This window comes from Pleurodeles waltl, chromosome 2_2 (genome assembly GCF_031143425.1).
Source record: "Pleurodeles waltl isolate 20211129_DDA chromosome 2_2, aPleWal1.hap1.20221129, whole genome shotgun sequence".
NCBI classification, from domain to species: domain Eukaryota; kingdom Metazoa; phylum Chordata; class Amphibia; order Caudata; family Salamandridae; genus Pleurodeles; species Pleurodeles waltl.
In genome coordinates, this window is record NC_090439.1 from 720023024 (window position 1) to 720050189 (window position 27166).

General features: G+C 40.1%; 1 protein-coding gene across 5 annotated transcripts in view; it reads right to left on the reverse strand.

Annotated features, from left to right (window-relative positions):
- Nucleotides 1–27166, reverse strand: part of CPA6 (carboxypeptidase A6) — an 825999-nt gene that overhangs the window by 456295 nt on the left and 342538 nt on the right. For all 5 annotated transcript variants that reach the window (XM_069220294.1, XM_069220296.1, XM_069220298.1 and 2 more), the window contains exon 2: nt 22272–22347. In XM_069220294.1, the coding sequence (XP_069076395.1) occupies nt 22272–22347 (76 nt within the window). The remainder of the gene's footprint in view (nt 1–22271; nt 22348–27166) is intronic.

Sequence of the window (27166 nt, forward strand, 5' to 3'; positions counted from 1 at the left end):
GCCTGTTCTGTGCATCTTAGAAAGAGTGGATGTCACCAGTGTTCTACATTATGGTCTGTTTACATAATTATTTATTTTCTCATTTATGTATTCTAGGTCTAACCCTGTGCCTGCTATACTCAGAATCTCATCCTGTGTTTCATGCAGGAGGCTTTGCGGTCATTTACTGTAGTGTGCCTCACTCCTCAACTGTCAACATATTTTATTCTCTTCTATGTTCTGGTATCGCTATGGCACCCCCTTGGTCTCTATGTTTGATGGTGAGCTCTGTGATCTCGGTGTTGCTCCAAAGAACCAATAGGGCCATTTTCTCAGATATCAGAATATTATAAGCTGCACAGTTGTTATTTTTCTCTGATGTATTCACCTGCTTAAGAACTGTGTTTTCAAATCTCAGAATTCCAGCTGGCATGGGGTGAGAGGGGGTTAGAAGGAAGAGGAAAGGTGAAGCCCCGTGTTTTCCAAAATGTGGAATTGGACTTTTACATGGGATAATTGTTGTGACACCCCTGAGTTTATATGTGTATCCAAGTGTATAATTTGCACATTCGTCACTTTCATGCACTGCGCCATCTGCACTAATGTCGAATAACCAGAAAATTATGATGATGCAAATATGCGAGTGCTGGTTTTTATATTGCGTGGCTCTTGTGTGCATCATATTCATAAATAGTAAAGTTATATCTCATAATATAATTTAAAAAGTGCTGGCCATTCTATCTTCAAGCAACAGTGCATGAATGTATCCTTGTTGGGATATATTGGTAAGGCTGTGACAGAATTAGAGTAAATTGAATCAGATATCTTGCCAAATTTTACTCAGCATGGAACCAGTTTAAGAATTTCCTACATAGTAAAACCCAAACAGCATATAATTTGCGAGGTTAGGCACATCGCGGATTATTTTGTTTTTATAAAGGCTGAATATGTAAATAAGTGTTTTTGTTAACTTTGAACCCCCTCCACCTCCGAAATTTGAAACCCCCCAAACCACCAAAACTGACAGTAATATTCGACTATTCTAGTGTTGTTTCTCCAAAGGATATCCCTCAAATATAGCATGAGACTGCAATTATACAGACACCAGGAGTTCCTCTTTTAATAGGACTTAGACCTTTATGTGTAATTGTAAAATCACGATCTTCATCCTACTTGCATAGGTGGACTGCTGCTTTCGGAATACTGACGAATTATTTAGCTTTTGTTGCATGATTTCGTAACCTGGTTACAACCACATTCTGACAAACTCTTCTAAAATGTGTTTTTCTCTTAACTGGGTTGAGATGAAAACATGTCCAGTCAACATCCCAAGCAGTTAAAAGTTCAAGAGGGTAGATAGTAGATTGAGCCAGAATCCTGCTTGGCTCCGTAGTCTGCTGTGTTATGGAGAGCAATAAACAGGGAACTTCTTAGAAGAGCCTCTCTTTGTGTTCTGGAAGTAGATCTCCCTAGAATGCAGTTAGAAGGCAGTTCTTAACTAATGGCCTTTGGGCAAATGTGAGATAGCCCTGGAAAAAAGCCCTTCAGGCTCTCCCACACTAGTTCTGTTGGCTCCTTGTGACCTTTATAAAGCAAAGTAATGTACCTCAGAATTCTAAAATTACTGGGGTGATGTATTGTGTTGAGGACAATGGGTTTGGCAATGCCACCCACAGGGGACCTGTCCTAGAACTCCTACATTTTCTAAAGGGACAAGGGTCCTCGAGGTCCTTGACCCACAATAAGCAACATGACTCCATCCCTAAAACATACGCATGAAGTGCTGGTTTGTGGAAAGCGACAGGCCTGAAAGGGCTTCTTTCCAAATTCACACGGAGCACATGTACTCAACAAACCCACAGTCATAGACTCTACATTCTGCCTTTACGGGTGTATGGTCAAGGAGGCAATATGCTCCTTAGATGATAAGACGCAGACTCCTGTGGCCAAGTACATTGTCTGCAAGAAGTATGGACTAACTGAGGTGGGACAGTGTCACACAGCAGTGGAATATTCACCAGAGAAGACATGACAGGGCCTACGCTATGGCATTATTTAGTGGATAATATAGCAGTCCCCTGTTGGTCTCTTTGAGTAGCTCCCAACCTGCCAACCAATGATTCACTTTGTCTCAAGCTATCTTACCTGCCACCACTCCCTCTGAGAACTCACATTCACTTATAAACGTACTAGGCAATGTACTTTGGATTCTGAAAAGTTATTTCCCTGTTATTCACAAATACCAACTGTGCTGAGTGTGTGCAGCCAAGTGTAAAATGTATTCCAGGTAAAACTTAACTTCAAATTTACAAAGATCTAGGTGCTTCTCCTGACACATGTACTATGGTGACTATGGTTTGTCAGTGTCTGCCGTGTCAATTAAAGATAAGAGGGGATATATTTTAACATGTTTTGATGGTGTTTACGTTGCACAAATTGTCAAATCATGTCACTAATTTACATGAAAGACTTGTATGGGCACAGTGCAAAAGTGTGTTACACCGCACAAGCGCTGTGCAATACTTAGGGCCAGATTTAGAGCTTGACAGAGGGATTACTTAGTCAAAACACCGACAGATACCCCATACCCTGAAATGTAAATCACATAGGATATAATGGGATTTATATTTCGGCTGATGGCATATCTGCTCCGTTATGATGGAATGACCCTTCTGCCAAACTCTAAATCAGGCACTTAGTAAAACCACTTATTGAAGGAGGGATTTGCGACCACTGGGTTTTCAGCCATATATAATTGCTGGAATTGGAGAGATTAGGGTGCTGCAACACCCAAAAAAGACCATGCTGGAGTTCGGAATGTAAATGAGCAATTAAAGTTTCTTTTAAATTGTATTTTTTTCTTGTCACATTTGCTGTGTTCAAAGACAGAGGTCAGATATGTTATGTTGTCTGACAAATTGCTGCTTATTCTTTTAACATGGAGGCTGTTGTTTACTTTTCTTTTTGGGACTGCAAAATTAACTGATTTTGTAGAATGTCAATCCGGGCCGGGTTCAGGGATTGTGAAAGAAAAAGCTGTAGGATGTCAGTTTTTTTGTAACACACATGGTTTGAATTCATGTAAATGAACTGTACAAATATTTTAAAATATATCAGCAGTTAGGAAAGCACAAGTGAAGCACATTTTTTATAATTCTGAACTGTGATTGAATTTTAATAGAATCAAAACAAATCAAGACACTTTACATGGTGATGTGCAAATGGTAAATATTTCCTGCATACTGATTTCCACACATTATGGTTTGTGTGCTATATGGTTTTATTTAGAACTGCATCTCAGTACAACTTATGCAACCATTTTAGTGGAAAATGTGCTATCTGTAAATAACAGTGCGCTACCATACCATGATTTAGTAATTGATTTCCAACAGTGTGCTCCAAAATGCACTACCGACTACATACCAAATCCTTGCAACTCTCCAGCTGAATCCATGTGACACATTTACTACTATTGTGTAACGATTGGATCTTTCACAATCGAGGGATGTAACACTGATGGCAGCACCTCCACTCAGAAAATTGTTCCAGCACCACTGCAGCCATACCTTCATGTGTTACTAATCTTTGGGTGCCAGATCAGTGCCCTTGTTAGTTATTTGGGTTTATCCAGCAACCATTTCTCCTACAGATCCCACATGCCACATGCCCGAACCGCAGAATTTGAACTTTCTTCTGAAAATATCCTTGGGGAGGAAATGTAATGAGTGTCTGAAAAACAGCGTCTAGAGCCTTGAATGCCATTAATTAAAAAAAAAGACTTGTGAATAATAACATTTCTTTTGACTGAGCACCGCGCATGATCTCTTTTTGTTCTAACAGAGATGCCTTCCAGGTGTATGTCGTATTGCTGTATGTGTTCTCTGTGGCCTCGTATGAACATTTCCGTTTTTCTGTGAGGTCACACAGAATTGTTTTGTTTTATCATGGTTAATCTGACTTTTAAGCCTATAGAAATACATCTTGATCCGTTGGTAAACAGAACTGCACTGTAACTTAGAAGCCAAACATTTACAATTTCTGATTCTTTTTATTTAAAGTCGTTGATGGGCATGCTTATAATCAATCATATCTATCAACAGGAAAATCGCCTACAAAACGTTGCCATGTTTGCAAATGCGCTTCTTGGATTCAATCCGAGCAGCTACATTTGGAAAGGAGCCTAAGCTGCAAAAAAATGCTTCTACGTTGTCATGATACAGGATGGAAGTGAACACTTACAACCAAAAGAAACCGTGCTATCTTGCTTGTAGCAACACAATAAAAGGCATATTACCAGCTCTGGCGTGGAACATGCCCTCACAAGAGCACCAACAAAGCTTTGAGCTGAGATGGTAGTGTGGTGGCATTTCATATATCCAGAAAGATTTAGGGGCCTCTTGAGGAAGACATTTTAGAGTTCCTAAAATAGTGCTCCTGCAATACCCTTTTTACAGACACTTACATCCTTTGTCAATTGGCCTTAGCAGATCAGAAATTCAGAATAAAATGAAAATGTTTAGGAAATGTTCATGGACAGTTAGTATGAATAGCAAGGACTGCCTTTTCTTTGCACTTTATCTAATAGGAAGTTGAATGATTCCGGATGGATTCACAGAGGCGTGTAAGAGTCTGTAAAAGAGTACTCCTGTAGTAGCGCTTCCCATATTCACAAATGCTTCGTAAACCGGCTCCATTATCCATTAATATTTGCAATACCTTTGTTTTTAAATTTCTTCACATTCACTCTTTGAGAACGTACAGGGAATATAAATTTTCTTAAAACCATCACTGAGTAAAAGAGCATCTCTTTAGTCGATGAGTAGGCTGTGTACGCAGAGGGAAAACTCTGCCTCAGATGAAGTTCTGCCACATCACACTAATTTTGACAAACGTTTTTCTTGAACTTTCTTAGAAATTGGAAATGGTACTTTATGATATCACGCTGGACAGGGAGGGGCTTGGGATCAGTGGAATCTAACACGTTACTGTGCAAGGGAATTTTCATTGATAATCGATGACCTAGAAGAAAATTTCTATACTAAATAATAGTTAGAACATAAATCTTTTTCTCTTTTGCTTAATGGCACCGTTCCGTGGAGGAGCAGGCAATCTAGAGTGTACCGCATATAGAACAAGGTAAAATAGAGATACATTGAACAACTAACCCTGAGGACCTCTACTAAAGCTGAGTTCAGACCTTTTCAAAAACACTACTTTTGCAAAGCCCTGCGCTATCACACATTTTCAGGTCCTCTATTTGTACCCTAACTTAGTAGCCCACTTGTGATGTATGTGTGCTAAACCAGCCTCATGGATCCACCCTGTGGAACAGCAGACATTTCATACCTTTTTTGGGCCTCCACATTGACTCTGTGACAATGAGAATTAGACAAGCTAGTCTTCTTTAAAGATTATTTTTAAAAATATGTCTTTATTAGTTTAAAGTATAAGAAAAGTAGCAACATCAAGCAGTATATCTTTAACTACCGTCTATAACACTTATAGAGATGCGCTCATAGGTGCTGTAGCAATCAGAATTGAGGACTGCAAGAATTAATATGTAAATGTTCGTAATGACTACACATAGGTCACAGAACACACATTCTACACATTACATACATAAAGAGTCATGAACTCAGCTATTTTTAATATAACAACAATCCAAGGCAAACTATCACCCGTACCTAGGGGAGGGGGAGGAGATGAGACAGGGGAAGGAGAAAGAAGGATGGTTATTCGTTGCTGGTGTGGAGACTAGAGAGTCATGAGGGTAGGTCTTTATTATTACTGGGTCTGCAGCCGGAAGCCTTCTTTAAAGATAAGCATGCAAAATGCTTGTGGTTCAAAAGCCAGGACTGGACCAATATGACACGGTGCCAGCTGACAGCTCTGTTACCGTCTGAAAAGAAATGGCACCGGCACAGTCTGTGCAATGTACGGTGGATATGTGTGAAGCAAGATATCTACTAAAGGGTTTGGAACGCATTAGGAGATAGACATGGGCAGGAGGAAATTGCACTTCTTGGCAGGGGATATGGCAATAACTAGGTCTTAAAATGGAGTATGCATGCACGAGGATGTTATCCAACGTTTCTGTTAGAGAGGGGACATCAGCCCATTTAACCTGAGGCTTTGAGAGGTTGGAATGATGTTCCATTGAGCATCTGGATTGCTTTATTGGGCATCTAGGATACCATTCGTAGGCTGCTCCAGGGTATCTGTTTTCTGAAAGATGTTTTGAATTGCATCACTATCATCTATAAAGGCTAATACTAATCATAATTCTCTCAATATCAAAACATTATTACGAATCACATTATATTTAATCATTGTAAGGAACGCATTTTAAATGTACCAAGAAAGTTTAACACTTTCCTGTTCCAAATTTGTGCCACGATGGGATATTTGTATACTCAATAGGGACAAGCCATTAATGCCTTTGAAGTTCTGTGGTCACATTAGGCTGATTACTTCCACGCACAGGAGAACTAGGTCAAAAGGCAAAGAGATTCGACTGATGAGACTTTCCTCTGGAAATAAATAATGAAGACCCTTGAGGTCATAGATTTTCAAGACACTGCTCAAGACAATCCTATTAACGAGAGTGTTTCGCCGGGGCAGAAGAGGAGTAACAAAGGCCCTTGCAGCACTGAAAACTCTGAGGTGGGACCCCCAAACGTTTTAGAAGGGCCACATTCTGCCCAAGGCCAATGAATATTTGTGCAATAAGAGAGACTCAGAGACCCCATTCTGCAGGGGCCCCGCATCATTTTACGTCACGCCATTGCAGGGCAGCCTAGCTGCTGAAGTCTGACACCACACAATCTTAAGCAGAAGCAGCCTTTGGTCTGCTTAGAACATAGTAAACAAATCCCACATCAAATCCAAATGTTCTTTGCACATTTCATTTTACTTTTGTCTGTACAGAGCTCAGAAAGTCATTAGCATGTTTAGGTACCTACTGTATCATGCCATGTTTTTAAAGTGTCACAGATAATTTGCCTTTGAGCTCCTGATATCAGCTTGTAGTGCAAAAGTGTATACCTTTTGAAAACAATCTCTGCATTTCTTATTTAGTGTTTTATTGTGTGCCATTGGCAGACAAACAAGGAGGTTCACTTGAAATACGTAGTAAATATACAAGCATTGTATACATATAGTTGGATTCATATGTGATATGGATATATATAGTATAAATGCAGATGGACAGGGTGTAATATGTTATTTATTTCGGTTGTTGAATATGAGGTGAGCCATAACTCATGGGAGTCACAAGGGCACATTAGAAACAAGCAATGGCAAAGCCAATAGGTCTCGCCAATGAGGCCTGTTGGCTCTGCGAATGTATTTTAGTCATGCTGTCTAGCACCAAAGCTGCTGTGTAGCATGGCTGAAAAAACACAAAGGCAAGATGATGCCTCCTTATTTTCTAGGAGCTCATGCGTTCGAACTTATGTGCGCTCCTACTAGTAACAGGCTTTTTTTCTTTTTATTTACCAATCGTAATGAATCATTTAATAGAAGAAAGTTAGCAGGAAAGCTCTTTTTTTAAACATATCACAAAAGTGTTAGTTTTTCAAAATTAAAAAGTGATCGAAGGAAGCAGGTTCAGAAGGGAAAGGGGCAGGAAAGAAGCAACTTGGTGGCAGTTGGAGAAGCAACGCAAGGAGGGGAGAAGCAACACACGGGAGAGAACAAGAGGGCAAAGGGAGAAACATGCGTGAAAGAGAGAAATGTAGGGTGCAGGGGCAAAAGCACAGAGAAGAGAGAGCAACACAAGTGTGGGTGCGGGGAGAAAGCACGTGGGCAGAAAACACATGCATTCTCATGGGGTGCTTAAACAAAAAAAGGTAGCTCGCTAAAAGCGAGTACAGGAGCATAAAAGCCAGCCAATCAAAGAGATGGTAAAGAGGCAATGCTCCATGGCGTGGAAGGTACAAAAAATAGATGAATAGGTTAAAACCAGGAAAGCCATTGAATAGAAAACAAGCAAATAAGAGTGACAGTAAAGCCATCCAATGGTAAGCAATAGGCGAGTTGCAAACCCCTGTCTGCTGTGGGTCACCCCCACAATATGTCTTTTGCAAACAGACAGCTTGAGCTCTCTGATAGGCGTGACCTAAAACACCATATGTATAAAATGTATATCTGGACTGAATGTACACTTGCATTTGCATGTGTTTCACATATTGTAAACTGAAATAATGTAAATGTAGAAATATGTCTCAGACAATATGGCTGAGAGTGCCTAATGTGCTGATGCACGATGCCAGAAAAACATAAAGAAATATATTGGAATCATGTGTCATTTTCGTAAGATCAATTGGATATAAAGACCTATGCTTTTAAAAAAGAAGCTGTGTATCACCAAACTGAACGCATAAACATATTTTCCTGTAAACTTACGATGCTGCTTGAGGGGTTTGTTGGAACGCTGCAGTCGTCCCATACAACAAGAAAAAGGCCAGTGGTCACATGCCTTAACTCAAAGAGGCATTTTTCAAGTCAGCGATAAAAAACCTACCACTGTCTTCACAGCTGTTAACGCCAGAAAGAGGCCTGTAAATATAGAAACATTACCCACTCTTTGGAAGAGTCTTACGTAGGTGATAACGCAATCCAAGAGGAGTGCGAATTGAGACAGTCAGAACATTTGTCTTGGAGAATTATGGTGAAATCAGGGGTTTGGAAGAAACAGCAGTTATAATCTACAAAGAAGCAGCAGAGTAACTCAAATTTGCAGACTGAAAACATATGCCAGACTTTTCCACCGTTGTTTTATCAGTATTTATTAGATTTAAATAAGTTTTGCAGAAGGGGCCAGTAGAGCCCTTTTCTAACACGAAATATGTTAATATTGTTGGTGCTCTCACAGATTCCTGCATGGGACATGCCCACATTTTCATCAAGTAATCTTATAGCTGGCAACTGAACAGCCCGCGAGATCCTGCGTTTTGTAGACCACAATTGTGCAGGTAGCAAGGAGGGGCTTGAGGACTCCCTAATTGGGCATGGGTAATTGCTTAATCCCCAAGGCGAGGCGCTATCCTCCGCTAAAATCTACCTGTGGGTTCCCAGATGCATAAATTAGAGTAGCTAATGGTGCATCTAGAACTATGGTGCCCACTGTCTTACTGCCGATGGCACTTGTGCGGGGGGGGGGAAAAGGAGAGCGTGTTTGTCATGTGGACACTAGAACCCTGAATGAGATAGATTTGTGAGCCAATCAATATCCCTTCTCCTGACTGGTAGTATGACAGAATAGCGAGGAAAAAACTTTGTGCAGCCAGAATATCCGGGCAAAAATGCCATGGACTAAAATATCGAGAACGTAAATGCAAATTGGTAAGTATAGATTTACTATTCTTAACTCCAAATCTACGCATCTGAAGATATATGTTGTCAAGGTACATATATGTGGAGCTACGTTTATCAAATATATTCTTACCTGAACCTTGCCTCACAATATTTTGCCCCTCAATACTTTTGCCACAATGTTGTAGTCAATATTTGTTAAAATACACTCTGGCTAGCCATGGGCAGGAAATGGAGGACAGAATGTGCACTTCTTGTAAGGGTTGGATCAGGTTAGCATGTTGGAAAACATATTTTCCAAAGAGCATGAGCAGGTAACTAGAGTGGGTCAAGATAAATAGTAGACAGTAGTTATACTTTAACATCAGTCTCCATGCTTCATCTAGGGTCCAAAAGGGACTCCAGCAACTCATGATCACAGATCACTCCATGACTGTGGTTATTATTGGAATTTGGGTACAACTTTCCCACTGAGAAACAAAATATCAGTGGTCTCAGGGAAGGAGTGAAGGTTAAGAAACATTTGAGTGCACTTATAAAATAAACATACATTTATTTCATATCAGAATGGGGAGGGGAAACAGTGTTACTTGAAGGGAATATTTACTCCAATGTATATTTTTCTGAGGATGTTTTCATTCAAAACCGTATTTAAAGACACAGTAAACTCATGTAAACCCATTGAAACTCTTAAAAACTCGATTTACTGTGAGCAGCCCAAAGATAATTTCCCTAGTTCACTGCTAATTACCTCACAGGTAATGTGACAAATGGGATCTCAGCTGCTATCATCAATAATATAACCAATGAAGTCAAATATCCCATCATTATTGACATCGTCAATTACCTTACTGAAGGGGGATTGAGAAAGTGAATAGGCATCTTTAATTGATTTGTACTGCAAAATTGGTGGGGAGTAGGGTCTGCAACTGCCACATTACATTCTGTTCATCTGCATTTATGGTTTATGGCATGTCATTTTCATGTTTATTTGTCCAACAAAAAAGATATTTAGCCAAAGCTAGGAAGCAAGGACTTAAATTTGATCAGTACTATTAAATCACATTGAAAAGACTATGGACCTCATTATGACCCTGGCAGTCTGGATACCGCCAGGGCTACGGTAGCGGTCTCACTGCGCCAAATTATGATGAGTGTGGCGGGTTGGCTTCAGGCAACCCACCACAGCCCCGCCTGTACTGCCAGGACGGTTGGACAGCCGGGCCAGAGATTAGTGTCTCTGACCTGGCAGTCCACTGAAGACCACCGGTGGTATCATGAGTCGGTTTTCACCAGGGTTTCCGTGGCAGTAGCACCTGCACGAAAACCCTGGCGGAAAGGCTACCTACCGGTGACAGGAAATCTGTTTCCTGTCACCGGCAGATGACTCCCTCAACCTCCCCCAATCTCCCCTTCCATACCAGAACCTCCCTATCCTCACCCCCTTCCGGTGCAGCACCTCCCTCCCCGCATAAACGCACACGCATACACACCCCGCATACACTCGTTCGCCAACACTTACATACACGCATACACTCGTTCCCCAACACTTACATACACGCATTCACTCACACGCATCCATACATGCATTCACTCGCACGCATCCATACATGCATTCACTCACACACATTCACTCACAAGCATCCATACATGCACATACACAAACATTCCAACACACACTCAATTCAACAATCATACACCCATTGTAACATCCATACACACATGCATTCAAACACCCATACACACACGCAGACACACGTACATTCGCACATGCAGACAACACCCGCTCACACATGCAAACACAACACCCCCACCCTCCCACCCCCCTCCTATGTGAGATGAACGACTTACCTTGTCCAGTTAGGAGGTCATCCGTCAGGGAACGGGAACAGGCGCTTTCACCACCGACAGCGCCCCACCATCAGGATACCACCAGGCTGTATTACAGGTCGTAATACGCCTGGTGGAGTCCTCTTGTTGGGCTGTTGGTGGACCCTCCCATGCGCCTCCGACCACCAGCATGACTACTGGAGGATTTCCGCCCAAATTGTACAGTACTTGTAATATGGTGGTCGGAAGTCCTTCAGCACTGGTGGGCTTCTGGCGCCCGTGGCTTCGGCGGTCTTAGGAAAAGACCGCCAAAGTCATAATGAGGGCCTAGGTGGCCATTGGGAGATTTGTTTCCATCTGTAAAGTAATTGTAATATGCAATGTATGAGGCAGAAAACTGTTTTTTCATGTCAAGTACGATCTACTATGGTAATAAACTGGAATGTAACCTTTGCATCGTAGTAATAAATGTGTGATAGATAGATAGATAGATAGATAGATAGATAGATAGATAGATAGATAGATAGATAGATAGATTGCAAGGTAAGATGAAATATTTATTTTAACTCCAGATGCTCTAAATTCAAACTACTGTTTTCCTCCTGATATCATGCTGCATAATATTTTGTTGGGTTTAGAACAGATTTACCATATTGACCGGCTTGTGTGTTTCTATAAATTTCTTTCAAACCTGTTATGAATCTAAATAAAATACACTTTCTGAAGTTATACAAAGCTCCATGGGACAATACAATATAATGACACATGATAGGATGCATTAATCACATGGTGATACACAAACAATAGTGTATTTCACTCACTAATGAAAACTATGTTTTTATGTAAAAGGGTATAATGTACTGTAGACAACTTATGTATAAATAGGGTGTTATGAAAAAGGATCCATGAAACTATTTATGCTTTAAACATATTCTAAAAAGTGATACCACGTAACGTTGAGCCAAACACTAATGTAAAATAATACTCTTGCAGTACTCTTTTATGTATGCTTACATTCCTTTTTTAAGTGACCCTAAACACCTCAAATGTAATAAAATAATAATATGCATGAAATATTAACTTACAATTAGTACACCATGCCTTCTTTACACTTTTATTAATAAGGACCTGGAATTACGTAAAAGAGTACTCTTGTAGTTCTAAGTCCGATTCTCATAAATGCTTTTGTGGATCAGCAACTAAGCGTAAAATCTTTGAGGCTACTGGATTAACCTCAACTTCCTCATCCAAAGAATTCACTGCCTTGAACACTTATAAGTGATTATCATCATTCTCTCTCCAAAAATAAATAATACAGTGAATCCAAACCCATCTGAAGTCTGGTTAAGACACCTGCCACATTTATCAGAATGTTTTGTAAATTTACAAACTATACTTGTACAACTCAATATACTTTTAAGGATGTACTGGACATTACTTAAAATGGAAAAGTATAGTTTGTCCAAAAAGGGTTCTTGTTGCAGTGTATCAATTGAACCATGCAAGATGTGTTCATAGCTGTAAAGTGTGTGTAAACTGCTCAGAAATGTTGAACAATGCTCAGAAATTTTGAATCAATCTAATTATTGATTCTGAATTAAAGTTCTCCTCAAATGAAATCTTATTTAACAATATCACAAAGTGTGGGACAGAAAGTATGTATCTTGTGTGGTATGCTTGTGGTAAAAACATGTTCTCCTAAAAAGCAGGAAATCCTCCAAAGAACTCACAACTGAAATATGTCTAAGAAAGATGCCTACCTGGCCTAGCTCATAAAAATGATGTTTAAATTCAGTGATCACTTTGACATTTTCAAGAATATATAGTCAGATTTTCTAAAGCTGATGACGTTTGAAATTGCTTTCATTTTGTTCAGCCATGTTAGTGAATTGTTATTAAGTCTCTTCCTTATGTATGAGTCTGTTCCCCAAATATGATTTACTGTAACAGAAATTGTGGATTATTGTATGTTTTTAAACTCAATGCCATTACAATACATTATGTGTTTGATCAATAATATTTTAGGATCGCTTTCTGCTAGACCTGGCGCCCTTAGGGTGGTCTTACCCACCTGTTTTGTTGCTTTATCTGTTGTTGGCCTTAATACTCTGAGCACTTTACCACTATTAATCAGTGCTAACATGCATGTGCTTCTCCCCTAAAACATGGTAACATTGGTCTATCCACAATTGGCATATTTAATTTACCTGTAAGTCCCTTGTAGGGTAGTATACCATATACCCAGGGCCTGGCTCTGTAAACATGTCTCAGGCCTGCCGCAACAGAGCTTGTGTGTACAGTCTCACTGTTACCCCGACTTGGCTTCTAAAACCTCTTGGCAAGCCCAGAACTCCTCTTTTCTTACATATAAGTCACCCCTAAGGTAGGCCCTAGGAAGCCCATAAGGCAGGGAGCCATGTAAGCAAAAGGCAGGACATGTACCTTTACGTTTTTCATGTCCAAGTAATGAAAAACTCCCACAGTAATTTTTCATTACTTTGAGGTCTGCCCCTCTCATAGGCCAGCATTGGGAATTCGTTATAAAATCTTTAAGCTATAATTCCTGATCTGAGAGGAGTAGCTACATCATGTATAGCATCATTGGAATAGTTATAATAAATCCTCTTTACTGCTGAAGTCAGTTTTATTATTGCTATTTTAGAAATGTCACTTTTTAGAAATTATACATTTCTCTGCACTTTCTGCTACACTTGTGCATTTCATTCAGACACCCACAGTACAGAATACTCAGCTACATCTGCATTCATCTGCATACTGATGGGACTTCCTGGGGAGGAGGTTGGGAAGGGCTCACACTTACATTTGAGTCCACATAAAGGGACTTATTACCTCCCACTTTCAGTATAAGTTCTGGGTCTCTTGACCCACTCAAGTAGTACACCTCTGGACGTAAATGAAACTCTGCTGGAGTAAAGACTGCGGTGCTGCCAGGATCGTCACTCCATCAAGACTGACTATTCACAGGAACTGCTGCCGGCTGATCTCTGCCCTGCCAAGAACACCCTAGAATGACTCTGAGGGCTTGCTGGCTGTCCCCCTTTGACATCAAAGACCTCGCTAGCTACTTCTCATTGACCTCACACCTGCAGGAGATTGCCTTGCAAGGATCAGCACAGTTGCACCTGTGGGACTCCAGTGCATGTGGAGTCTCTGAGTCTTTGTTGCACCACTTCTCATCCCCGGTGTGCTGTTTTGCCCCTGCACCGTGTGCAGCATTTCAAGTCTTTGCGGTGCCTTATCTCAACTTCCGAGCACGGGCCGTACTATAACCCTGATCTACATAGCTTACAGCACTGCCAGTGTGTGGGCCATGGTTCCAGGGTTTCCTCTCACCCATGCCGCCGCCCAAGGGAAAGCTGGCTTGGAGAAGCCGGGGGGTTGCCAGGCAACGCAGAACCCCAGCATCGCCAGCCAAAGCCAGATACTGTTGGAGCGGTATTGGCGCACCAGTTCGGGCCACCTTGGACACATTTAACCCCAGAGGGCAGCCCTACCCAAAAAGGCCCCACGCAGCCCCTTGAGTTTATCCTGAGCCTGCTCACTTAGGGACCCTGAGACTCACCAACCGGTTGGAGGACCGCGACGAGGCCCACAAGCTTAACTGCCCTGCCCACATTTGTAAGTAAGAACATTAACGTATTTTCCTTAAAGGGTGGACCTGCTATTTCGCTAGCACTGTGATTCTCAATGAGACTAACTAGTATCTTTAAACCCACATTTCTAGTGGTTGTATTGTCGTCATTTTTGTCTTGTTTTAACCAGATAAATATTCTCTATTCTTCTAACCCAGTGTGGAGTCCTTTTCTGGTGTCTTCATTGGTTTACTGTATTTTAAGTGTGACACAAATACTTTACTCATTGCCTCTTAAGTTAAGCCTAACTACTCTGCGCTAAGCTGCCAGAGGGTGAGCACAGGTTAATTTAGGGTGTGTATCTGACTTACCCTGACTAGAATGGTAGTCCCTTCTTGGACAGGGTGCAAACCTCTGCCAACTAGAGACCCCATTTTTAACACTCTCTCGTATTGATTTTAAGGGCATGTACAATATGAAATTTGGCTTGATTGTAAAAGTACATGATTTCTCATTAAGTCAATAAAATATATCTATATATCTATATCTATATATATATATATATATATATATATATATATATATATATATATATATATATATATATTATATCTATATATATATCTATATATATGTGTGTATATATAGCTATCTTGTCTCTTTCAATGTATGTTTATGTTTGTTTGTATGTATACACATATATTTAAATCTATATATATGTATATATAAATATACATATTTGTGTGTGCAAAAAAGAAAATCATACTCAAAGGCAGTTGGATCTAAATAATATGGGAAAAAAGGCCTCTCGCCTGCTCATGCACTATTATCACAGTAAATTAAATTAAAACAGCTGTGGTCTGCCATCTAAGATGTGTAGATCTTCCAAGTGACTCAATTAAAGGACTGGAACGTTCCCTCTGGAGAGGGGATATTGATGCGGATGTTTAAAGTATGTAACTAACATGGCATTTCTTGATCAAAAAGTACTGAGATTACAAAGAAAACTGAAAGATGTGGCTGGGCTTTTGGACACATAATCAAACTGAAAAAGTATTAACAAGAAAATTGACTTTGAACTGTTGATGTTAAGTTATTGTTGATGTTAAGTTGTTGTGATTGTTGAATAAAGGTATACTGAAAATTCTTACAAAATGTACTTGTTGTTTAGAGAGTCATTATATTGGACCCATAATACAGAGCACAGCAGAGGACTTGTACATGCTTTAATGATTGTTCTGAGGGTCATGAAGCAGGTTAGGAGGTATAGATTACCACTTCCTGCTTGGTAGGTTTGGGGGAGCAATACTTCAAACCTGTTTGCACTACATTCATCTCAGGTTGATGGTCTTCACAGCATGTTGGCACTGTCTGTTATGATGCTTTGTGCATACATAGAACATACTATGTGATGGCCCCAGAGACAAACTACTTTTCCCAGCTGGTAGCAGAATGCCTCACGTAGTTTGGAGATGTGGCGGTAGTCATGGACAACTATGTATAGCTTCTCTCACGTGTTCATAGCTTCTTTGTTAGGCAAACTCGGAGATGATATTGATGCACCTATGCAGATCTAGGATTTACTTTGCAAAGAACAGTTGCTTATTTGGAACTTGTTTGAAAGTCATCTGGGAATACAGAGGAGTGATATTAAACAAAATGTGAACGTTTCAGAGCTTTAAGTTGAACTTTCTTTTAGACTGTAAAGATTGTTACGTTGCACTTTTGGTTATCTAGTGACAGAACGTCAGGGACTCTCAGGAAAAGGCTATGCTGAACATGCTATGTTTACATGATTATATAAGTCATTCGGAATTGTAATAATCATATTTAAGAGAGTTGCTAAAATAGGTACCACAGAATCATAATGTTTTCTAATTACCTAGCATTGGCACAAGAGTCAAGAACAACAAGTAACTCATCATGCATGGAGAGTACATAGTAACAAAGCTTGAGCTACTTGAGATGCTGATAAATGAATATTTAAGAGACTGATCTCTAGTTAAGTTTCATTAAGAACAGGTGTTTACATCAAATTAAAGAGAGTTGGTTATAAAGAGATATCACTAAGGTGCATCCATTTACTGTTGCAGCTAGATGTATTATTTTGTGTTATTAGGATATCACTTATTGCATTTAGGTAGCCACTGCACCCTGCAGACATCAGTGCCCAGCAGAAGTGTAAAGTCCGAATGACTGCATCTCTGGTTTCTTTCTTATTTCATCCCCCTTTTCATATACCTAGCTCAGACAGTCATATTCTTGTGTCTTTGGTCTGTTGAAGGCAGATAGATACAGTGAAATCGCCTTACTGCAGGAGAGAGTTCCAAGGGCTCAAGCAGTCAATCATATGAGAGCCAAAGGGACTAATAAAGAGTTGGGCAGTAACTGGACATCTGCCAGATGTCAGAGGATGACCGGTCTTCTAGCTTTTGGGTCTCCTTGTCCTTGTGCCATTTAGAGATGGGGGAACCGGCAGTTCAGAACTGGTGGTTTGTATCTTAAAACTCCCTTAAGGTGAGTCTGCATGTTTTGGGCAACATGGCATCAGAATGTCTACCCTAGTCAAAGTGAAGCTTCTGAGGCCGTGTCCACCATGATTTTTCTGTGCGAGACAGGCATGCACAACCTGGCAGGTCTTGGGCAGGAACAATTCTCAGTGTCCACCATGTACTTGGAGTAAACTCGGGGTAGCAGGGAAACTGATTTACTATGTTCCAGAAAGATTCCCCCCACGTTAGGGATTTTGCTTTATAAATGTAAATTGTCTGTTCAACCAACATGCCGCAGTGGTATTGTTGGTCATCCAGTATACTTCACTTTAGCGTCATGTGCTCTTGCCGTGTCGGTGAACCAGAGGCAGACTAAATTGAGGAGGCAGTTTGCAGCTTGGGTGCTGGAAGCGGTGCATCCTTCCCGTAGGGGGTTGGCTACATGTCCTCCAAAGCTTTAATGAGGCCCTAAATGGAGGGTATTAGTTATAAGTTGTCACTGAAAATAAACGTCGCAGCAGAGGTGCGTTCGCAGCATTATGTTTGAAGGAGATATGTGGCTGCGACGCTGGCTGTATAGCGAAATGCAAATTGAGAATTGTGGAAATCAAAGAAATGTGGCATTTTAAGCAAACTGAACGCTTTGAATAATCTTATTCGAAGTGTAGGAGGCAGAAAAATTATACATTTGGTGAATTTAGCTTTGATCAAGAGTGAACACACAAAACAAAAAAAATATTGCCTTCACTAGTTAAAGGTAAGTGAAATCTGCAATGGAAAGTATCTCATACCAATACTACGATGAAAGGAAGTGACGAGAGCTATTAATGGCAAGGCTGTGATTGTCACCTGCTATATCAGGGGCCGTATCACAGGTTAGTGATTGTGCTCAATTGTTTGTTATTGAGGAAACAATTGCTGCAACTAGGTTTTTACGTCATACAATCGTTGGGACAAGGGTAAGGTTTTTATTGATGGAATTAAAATATGTGTATGGCATTGTCTATATATGTTGGTAAAGTAAATGCATAAGGTAATAGTAAATAAACAAGAATGAAGTGGTGGAAGCTACAGGCCTGGCTGGACTGGGTTAAAAAATATATAAACATGATAAATTTAAGAATATTTAGTGCTGTAAAGCAAAAAACACCTGCAAGTGTTAATCTGTAGTATTGACACATTTCATCTGAATAAACATAAACATATTTCTTATTATTCTGATTTTTGTATCACTACTACTAGTAGTAGTAGTAATAATAGTATCCTATTCACTAAACATATTGAGTCCAATATGCAAAGTTTGTGGTGTGAGTATGTGCGGGTTACTCGTGTAGCACTCCTGGTTTATCTGCAAATTCCAGGTCCCCCTGGCTTAATGCATGCCTACTTCATGAATTCAGGAGTAAACCAGGAATTCAGGCGTAATCCAGGAATATTACAAAAAAAAGAAAGTTTTGACAGAACTCTTGGTCTGATTAACAAAGATTTTACGATAGCCTACTCTTGTGGTACTCCGCGCGTATTCCTAAATGCCAGGCTTACGCTAAGAGTAACTCAGGAGGGTTCTTAGCTCACTCCTGAAATTCAGAATAATTCACACCTTCTTATAGTTTTGTGAACTGGTTGGTCTGTGCTTCTCACATTTATTATTGGTGGCCAGATACATTGTCCATCTCTGAATGATACTGCAAGAACATTTTACAGATTTATCACTTTTGTGCAATTATTAACAAAGAGAAAAAGGCAACTTAACACTTGTTTCCACACGTACAGTCTGATTTAGTATGACTGCTTTTGAAACGAGTTTCCTATTGTGTGTAGAAGTGAGTTTTTCGAAATGTATGTTAACTAGGCCACATTTCTGTGTAAAATGCCACTTTGTCTAAATTGGCACCTTGTGCTTCCCCCTCATTCACGCATTCTCTCCCTACAAGTTCTACAGCACACAGTCCAAATTATTATTTCTACTGCTATGCTGCTGAATTTTCTCTAGCTCGGTTGTAACTTGCAACATGTGGCCATGCCTTCTGTCTCTTTATTGAAACATATTCATTCACATAACATGTCATTGTAAATGTACCTTGTTTTATTCGGATAAAATTAGCTTAGAGGATGCTGGATATATATTAATGTAGTGGGTTAGTTAAGATATTGTGACCTTTATTTGTATTGTGTTCTGGTTTGCTGAACAAAATAATACATTCGCTCACACCACAATGAAACTGAAATGAAAATTCTCATTTTCTATGGAAGAATTGTGTATAAAAACTCTTGATTTTGGGGATGAGCCAGAAGAAGTTTCTGTTCTAGTAGGGAAGCTGTCCTATTGTTGCCTGATTTTGCTGCCCACTGAGACTTGAAATACTTTCTGGTTTTTATATTCTTTGTATAACTTTGCATTTGAGGGCCTTTATGGAATTGAGTCTGAATGGCTTTGTTGAATTTGAATCCTGTAACTTTTTATTGGTCTAGAACGTAGTTATCGATTGGGCCCTTTCAATCTCATTCTAATTAATTAACTGCATTTTGCTTGATTTGGTGTTCTGGTAAGTACCTTAATGCGGTGACACTTTGCTTCATAAAATTGAGGTTAACACTGTCTCCAATCAAGTCAATTGTGAGAAATCTGTCTGAAGTAAATTTTGGGGTGTCTGTTTTGGAGTACCCTTTTAGCTTCCACAATAGACACACCTCGCTTGATCACCTATAATAGGCATGCTTATAATTTTGTGATTAGCAAAAATGTGCCATATCTGCTAAGATATAACACTTCTGCACTCTCATAGCGCTGGTGCACTTCAGGCAGCCTAGTGCCTAACAGGCACTCTTGCGCCATGGTGCAAAGGTGGCTGCATTACGGGCAGGATTGTTTTGGTGCAGTAAGGGATATCTTTCTGCACAAAAACAATCCTTAGAGGCATATTTTTCTCTCCATGTGTGCTGCAGAAATGTGAAGAAATAAGGAGAAATTAAGATATTTCTCCTCATTATGCCTCTTGCAGGTAGGCACACCATTTTGGTGTAAAAACGGGTTTACTGGCTTTAATAAATCAGTGTTTGTATCAAAATACATGGGTGTTCCCACGCTCCACCCATGTAACGCCAACCCGGTGCAGTGTAAAGCAACGTAGTGCAAGGTGCATGACTCTTGCTTCCTCGTGAAATAACATTGTCTCAATTTGTCCCACACTCTTCTGTGCAAAAGAAAGCAGCCTCTTTGAGTAATAAAAATAATTGTTAATGTAGACACACTAAAAAACAACATATTGGAACAAAGATGCATACATCTAGGACCTTCTGCACCTGGCCACACAGGCTTATATGTTAACTTTGTTACCTCACAGACAGTTACATGGACTTGTGATCTCTAACTCAAGACCACAACAAGGATTTGATTCTGGTACAAGCAATGTGCCAGGTTCCACCCCTACCTTGTTTACCTTGTTGTCTCATCCTCCCCAAAAATCCAAGTGCTCTCAATTTGGATGTCCTTCATCCAGGGGTGGCTTCTTTGCAATAGAGAAGGAGTGTCGCCCCCCTGGCTAAGGCAGGAGCTGAAAAATGAAACAATATATCTTTATCGTTTTATCTTTCAGCTGCTGGCTCAGCCAGCAGCATGTGCAGGGAGGGCGGACTGGGCCATGGGAGGAGAGGAGGAGAGAGTGCACCTAAGTGTGTATGTGTATTTGGCTGGGCGTCTTAGACCGGCCAAACACACATGCACCCTTAGGTTGCTCCAGCCCGGCTATGTTGAACAGCTGGGCTGGAGAAACCGCACAGACCCCAGGGCAGTGTCTGAGCGGAGTCCAAGCTACTCATGCCAATCCTGATGCTGCTTTCATGCTAGGTGTATCAGGAAAGCAGCACCAGGATTGCTGGGGAGCCTGAGCTGGTATCCCAGTGAATGCTGGGACACCAGAAGAAGAGGAGTGAGGCGGCAGGAGGAGGCAACTGGAAGAGGTAAGTATTGTTAAATTATTTTTGTATTCCCCCGCCTGCCTCTCCCTTTGAGATTTGCCGCAGATGCACTGCCTTCATCTGGACTCCTGTAACACATTTGCTCACCCCCCACCTTAGTTTGCAAAGCACAACAAACTTGATATTTGAACTTCCTACCCTGATTCATAATGTAGCATTGGCAACACAGAGAAAAGACCTGATGAATTCTGAAATTTGGAGTGAAATTTTCACTAAGGAAGATCATCTATGAATTGACCTAATAAGACAGGCAAGGTAAACATAGCTTCAAATTGCGGTGGCAGGTAGTGTTTTTTGAAAGGGGCAATCATTTCTTAGGCATTGTGAGCAATATGATCGACATTAAGATGCATGTGAGAGCTTATCAATGTGACTAGGCTTACAACGGACATAGATGATATGGTGATGAACCAGGCATTACACAGGTTTGTACCTTATGTACAGGGGCGGTCTTCTCTCCCATGCATCACAGGAGGATCATAAAAAAATCGTGCCCATCTCTTAGAGTCAGCCTTTCTGGGAGGGGAAACTGTCACGCTCTGCCTGGGAAATGTCTCCCATTCAGATCAAGACAGATCAGAGCTGCACTGGATGGGGAAATGCACATGGATGTGCTAAGGACACACGTACTGCAATACAGACACACGTTTGACAGTCCGCAAAGCACAGTGTGTTGGGGAACTTACATGCCAGGTGTCTAAAATAAACTTAACTCATCTTTCTATATCTCACAGCTTACAAAAGAACAGGCAGGTCCCAATATATGTGTGATCTAGACAATGAAACTGCAGCAATGCATACTCACATATCTACCTTTTTGTGGACGGCAGAATAACTGAGGACTGCATAAGGATCAACTTAAGCAGGAACAGTTTGAGACCCCAATAAAGATACATGATTAAATGTTTTGTTTCACTTAATCCATATATTCTACAACAATGGAGTGTACAACTATACATTATAAAATTATAATGTCTACAGAATGCTATATTTAGCTTGTGTTATATGAAAGCAGGATACTTTTGGATGCATTTTGTACTATACAAAAATCAAATAAGGTGATTGTCTTGGAAATGTGTCTTACCTTGAGTTGTTGATACATAGCCTTAAGTGCATGTGCTTCCTCCTTGCTTTTTGGCACAAGTCTTATGACTTGATCACTGTTTAAGAGAAAAAGAAGCAAACATTGATGTAGTAAATAAGATGCGCTTCTGTGATAATAATCCGTAAGATTTATTGTTGATAACGGCACAGCATAACCTCCTTCTTAGACCTCCTCCAACAGAATAATTTCCCTTCCCTTGACATTATGACTCTAACATTCTACATTCTACAGCACATTCCATAAAGGGAACTTGCACACTGTTGTACTAATATAACAAAATACAACACATTTCCCCCCTAAAATAAATAAACAACATAAGAGTAAAAAACAGTTTGACATTAAAATGGGAACAATACAAACAACAAAATCATACATAATCCCTCAATTTTTAAGGCACTTGTCTTGTATGAGCTCTAGATTTAACTCTCAGTGCTATAGAGTCCTGTCCTAATGTTCCCTCCTGGCTACTCACAGGATTACTCCAAAACTCTCCTGTAAGTGACAAAGTATCATCATCACCAACTTCACAACTCTCAAAATCCAAATTGTCATCACCAACACCAGACCCTTCACACTCCAACTCTACATCTTCACCCACTCTCTCTTTTCCTCCACCCAACAACAAAAAATCACCACCTTCCACCATCCGATCATCACAATGTGCATTCTGACATTTAGCTAATCTTTTCACATTCCAAACTTTTCCATCCTGTGTGACTACAGACTTATTAAATACTTTCACTACTCTCAACGCTTTACCAAACCTTGACATCCCTTTCCTAACAAACCCAGGCTTCTTCACTCTGACCCAGTTCCCTACCTTAAATAATGGTTCTTTTACCTTCCATTTATTGTCATACCACTCTTTGTACTTCTCCTGTCTTTTCCTCACATTATTCCTAAACTTGTCCAAATGTATCCTTTCAAACTCTTTCTTGTGTTTCCTTTTAAACCACCACAGACACAATTTAGAAACTGGATCTCTACCTCTTAGTAGTTTAAAAGGACTTTCCCCAGTGGTACTTTGAGGAGTAATGTGGTAATACCACAATTTCTCCCTTAACTTTTCCTTCAAAGGCCCACCAAAACCTCTTGCCCAACCAACACTTTTTTCAAAACATGATTGAATCTCTCGACTTGTCCATTCTCTTGAGATTCATACAAAGACGTAGTCACGTGTTTAATATTACTGTACTTAAACAATTCCTGCATTTCTTTAGAAACTAATTGAACACCATTGTCAGAAATCACTGTTTCAGGAAATCCTTCTTTGGTAAAGATTTATTTGAAAAATTCTATACTAATTTTAGCTGTAACTTGGGGCACCAATTTCACTTCAGGACACTTAGAATAATAATTGATCAATACTAAGGCATATCGAGCTTCCACAGGCAAGTAATAGAAAGGACCTGAAATATCAAAGCCCAACTTCTGCCACAGAGAATCTGGCCATATTACAGGATGCAATGGAACCGGAACCGTCTTAAGCATTTTTTCGGCATTAACACACACATCACCCATCACACTCCCAGACTTTTCTTTCTGACATCTTATCCATCCATACACATCCGTATCAGTCTTTTCATTGAGGACATTCCCGGATGACCTTCATGAGCCAAATCCAAGATAACAGCTTGCATACTCCTAGGCGGAACACACTTACCCCTCTTAAACAATAGAGTATTTTCTATTTCTAATTCATCTTTCATGCTAAAGAAAGGTGCAAATTCTTCTAAAACTTTCTCCTTACCAGGCCAACCATTTTTCACATACTCTTTTACTTCCTGTAGAACAGAATCCTCTCGATCACTTTCAACCCATTTCTTTTCATCAATCCCTTTGAATTCATCAGATATAAAATCCGACACTACGGCTACAAAATCCATGTCCACTGTATCACACTTGTCTCCTTCTCCAGATTCGTGCTGAGGAAGACAAGACAAACAATCAGCCGCTCTATTATTTCTTCCAGGCACATATTCCACACGGAAAGAATACTCTTGCAACCTAGAGAGTAACCTTGCTATCTGAGCAGTCGCATTCCAACCCCCACCCGGAGATAGAATCCCAACTAAAGGCTTTTGATCTGTTTGAAGGACAAAATGCGAGCCCCAAATGTAGTTCCTGAAATGTTCAATCGCCCACACACAAGCCAATAATTCCTTCTCAATAACGGCATACCTTCTTTCTGTATCAGATAACATCTGCGATGCAAACCTAACATTCCACACATCCTTGCCATACTTCTGAGACAACACTCCCCCAAGTCCACACATGCTCGCATTCACAGTGACAATACATTGTTCCTTCACATTGAAAGGGTTAAGCGTAGGAGCATCAGCAATCTCCCTCCTTATGACTTCTAATTCAACTCTTTGTTTCTCAGACCATACAAAATCAACATCTTTCCTAGTTAGCTACCTTAACAGTTCCATTTTAGTAGCAATATTTTCTATAAATTTGCTATATTACTCACATAAATAAACCTGCGAAAGATAAAAGTTTTTCTCCATCATCTGGAGTAGGTGGATTTATAATAGCATCAACAAGTGATTTCCTGGGAATCACACCCTCAACCGACACAGTGTGTTCAAGGTAGTCTACAGATTTAGCAAAGAAATGACACTTTTCCACTTTTAATGTTAACCCATTCACTCTGAACTTATTACACACTTTTAACATGTGCTCTTTGTGTTTCATCTCATCCTATGAAAAAACCAACACATCGTCCTGGAAACACTTCACAAAATCCTCCATACCTTTAAACAAATTAAACATGGCCCTCTGAAACACAGATGCCGCAGAAGCCAAACCAAAAGGCATACGCTTAATCCGATAGAACCCCTGTGGTATAATGAAAGCTTTTAAGCACCTGGAATCTTCTGTAAGCTCTATCTGATGGTATGCTGACCTTAAATCTAATGTGGAGAACATTTTTGCTCCATCTAATAAGCTAACCATCTCATTAATATTTGGTAAGGGATGACAAGTTATGATAATGTTGGAATTCAATGCTCTCAAATCCACACACAACCTCAGAGACTTATCAGGTTTACGAGCCAATACTATGGGAGAAACCGACTCAGAAGACTCTATCGCCTCGATGACACCATCTTTAACCATCTCAGCCAAGGCATCCTTCAACTCTTCATGCACCCACCCCAGTTGGAACATTCCTCAACTTCTGGGTTACCGGCTTAGCATTTTCTTTCAATCTGATCCTGTGACTGTAATTTATTAGTTCACTCAACTTATTAGTAAAGACTTGCGTAAATCTGGATACAATCCAGTCTCCTTCATAGCAATCTCCAATTGTCATCACTGGTTCAGAAGATCTCAGGTTTAAAATTATCCCTAACTTGACCTGATCTCTCCAACCCAATACATTCACTCCCTTCTCAGCCACATACAGCTTAATGCAGGCAGACCTCCCTTTAAATTGAATTATAGTCTCCACAAATCCTTTAATATCCAGCACCGACCCATCAAAACTCTCTGCAACAATATCCGGGATCCTTAAATTAACTATTTTCCATATATCTTCAAACTTTTCCTTAAAATAATCACTAGTGATGATAGTCCAAGGCGACCCAGAATTGGCCATAACCTCAAGATCCCTTCCTTCGATACGAACATAGCATTTGGGTTGTTTCACAACTTCGTTAACCCTGTCATCTTCTCTGCCATCACTATCTTCACCATTGGTGAGAGACAATACAACTCCTCTTTCACCTTCTTCACAGAGATACGAAACCTTATTCTTATTATGACTGTTGCTTTTTTAAGCTCTTTACATACCCTGGAAAAATGTCCCATTCTACTAAACATTTTTACATTCTTTTCCCAATGCGGAGCATTGTAATGAATTAGCAAAATGATTCCAAGTCCAACACCTATAACAACTAGAACGTTCATTCCTTCCATTTCAGTCCTCTTGTTGATTGAAGCGTTCTTAGCGCCCGTAACATTACTCAGAACATTTTGTCCCACAGCTGCCACTACCTCAAACTCCAAATTCGTGCTCTTCTCTGTGTCTTGCACAGTTTTGATCCGTTTTTCCGATTGCTCTAAAGCTTTCACCCTATTAATGACATCTTGCAATTTCGGATCCCTCATAACCCACAATTGTTCCTGAATACGTTTACTTCTAACATGGTGCAGTGGTATAGTAGGAGCTTTACATGTCTCCTAGTTCAGCCTAAGCTGCTTTGCCATAGCTACCTTCTATCAGCCTAAGCTGCTAGAAACACCTCTTCTACACTAATAAGGGATAACTGGACCTGGCACAAGGTGTAAGTACCTCTGGTACCCACTACAAGCCAGGCCAGCCTCCTACACATGGACAATTATTTGATCACAAATCATTTAATCAGTAATATGTCTAAAATTGCAGTGCATCGACAAACCCCTTAACGCCGTGAGAAACTCCTCAAACGTTTCACCAGACTGTTGTGACCTTATATAAAATTTGAATCCGTTTAATGCAATACTTGCTGTTGGTCTAAACCTAGTCTCGAATTTATTCAATGCATCATTAAATACATCAATTTCATCCTCTTGAACTGTGACTTGAGGTAAAGTTCTAAAAATCATTTGTCCTTCTGAACCAAGACAAAGTAACAGTATATTTTTCTTTCTTTCCTGCGACATTCCTTCTTCAATTGCTTTTAAATATGTGAAAAATTCCTCCTTCCACCTAGCCCAAGGTAAAGGTGGATCACCTTTGTGCTGGAGAAATTTCACAGGAGGTTCAAATTGCATTTTTCCTTTCTTCTTTTTTTTTTTTAATGTGCCTTTAAACCTGTTGACAAATAAGAATGTTGTCTTTCCTCCCAACCGTATACTAGAAAAGTAGTCTTTTCCTTAGTTATCCT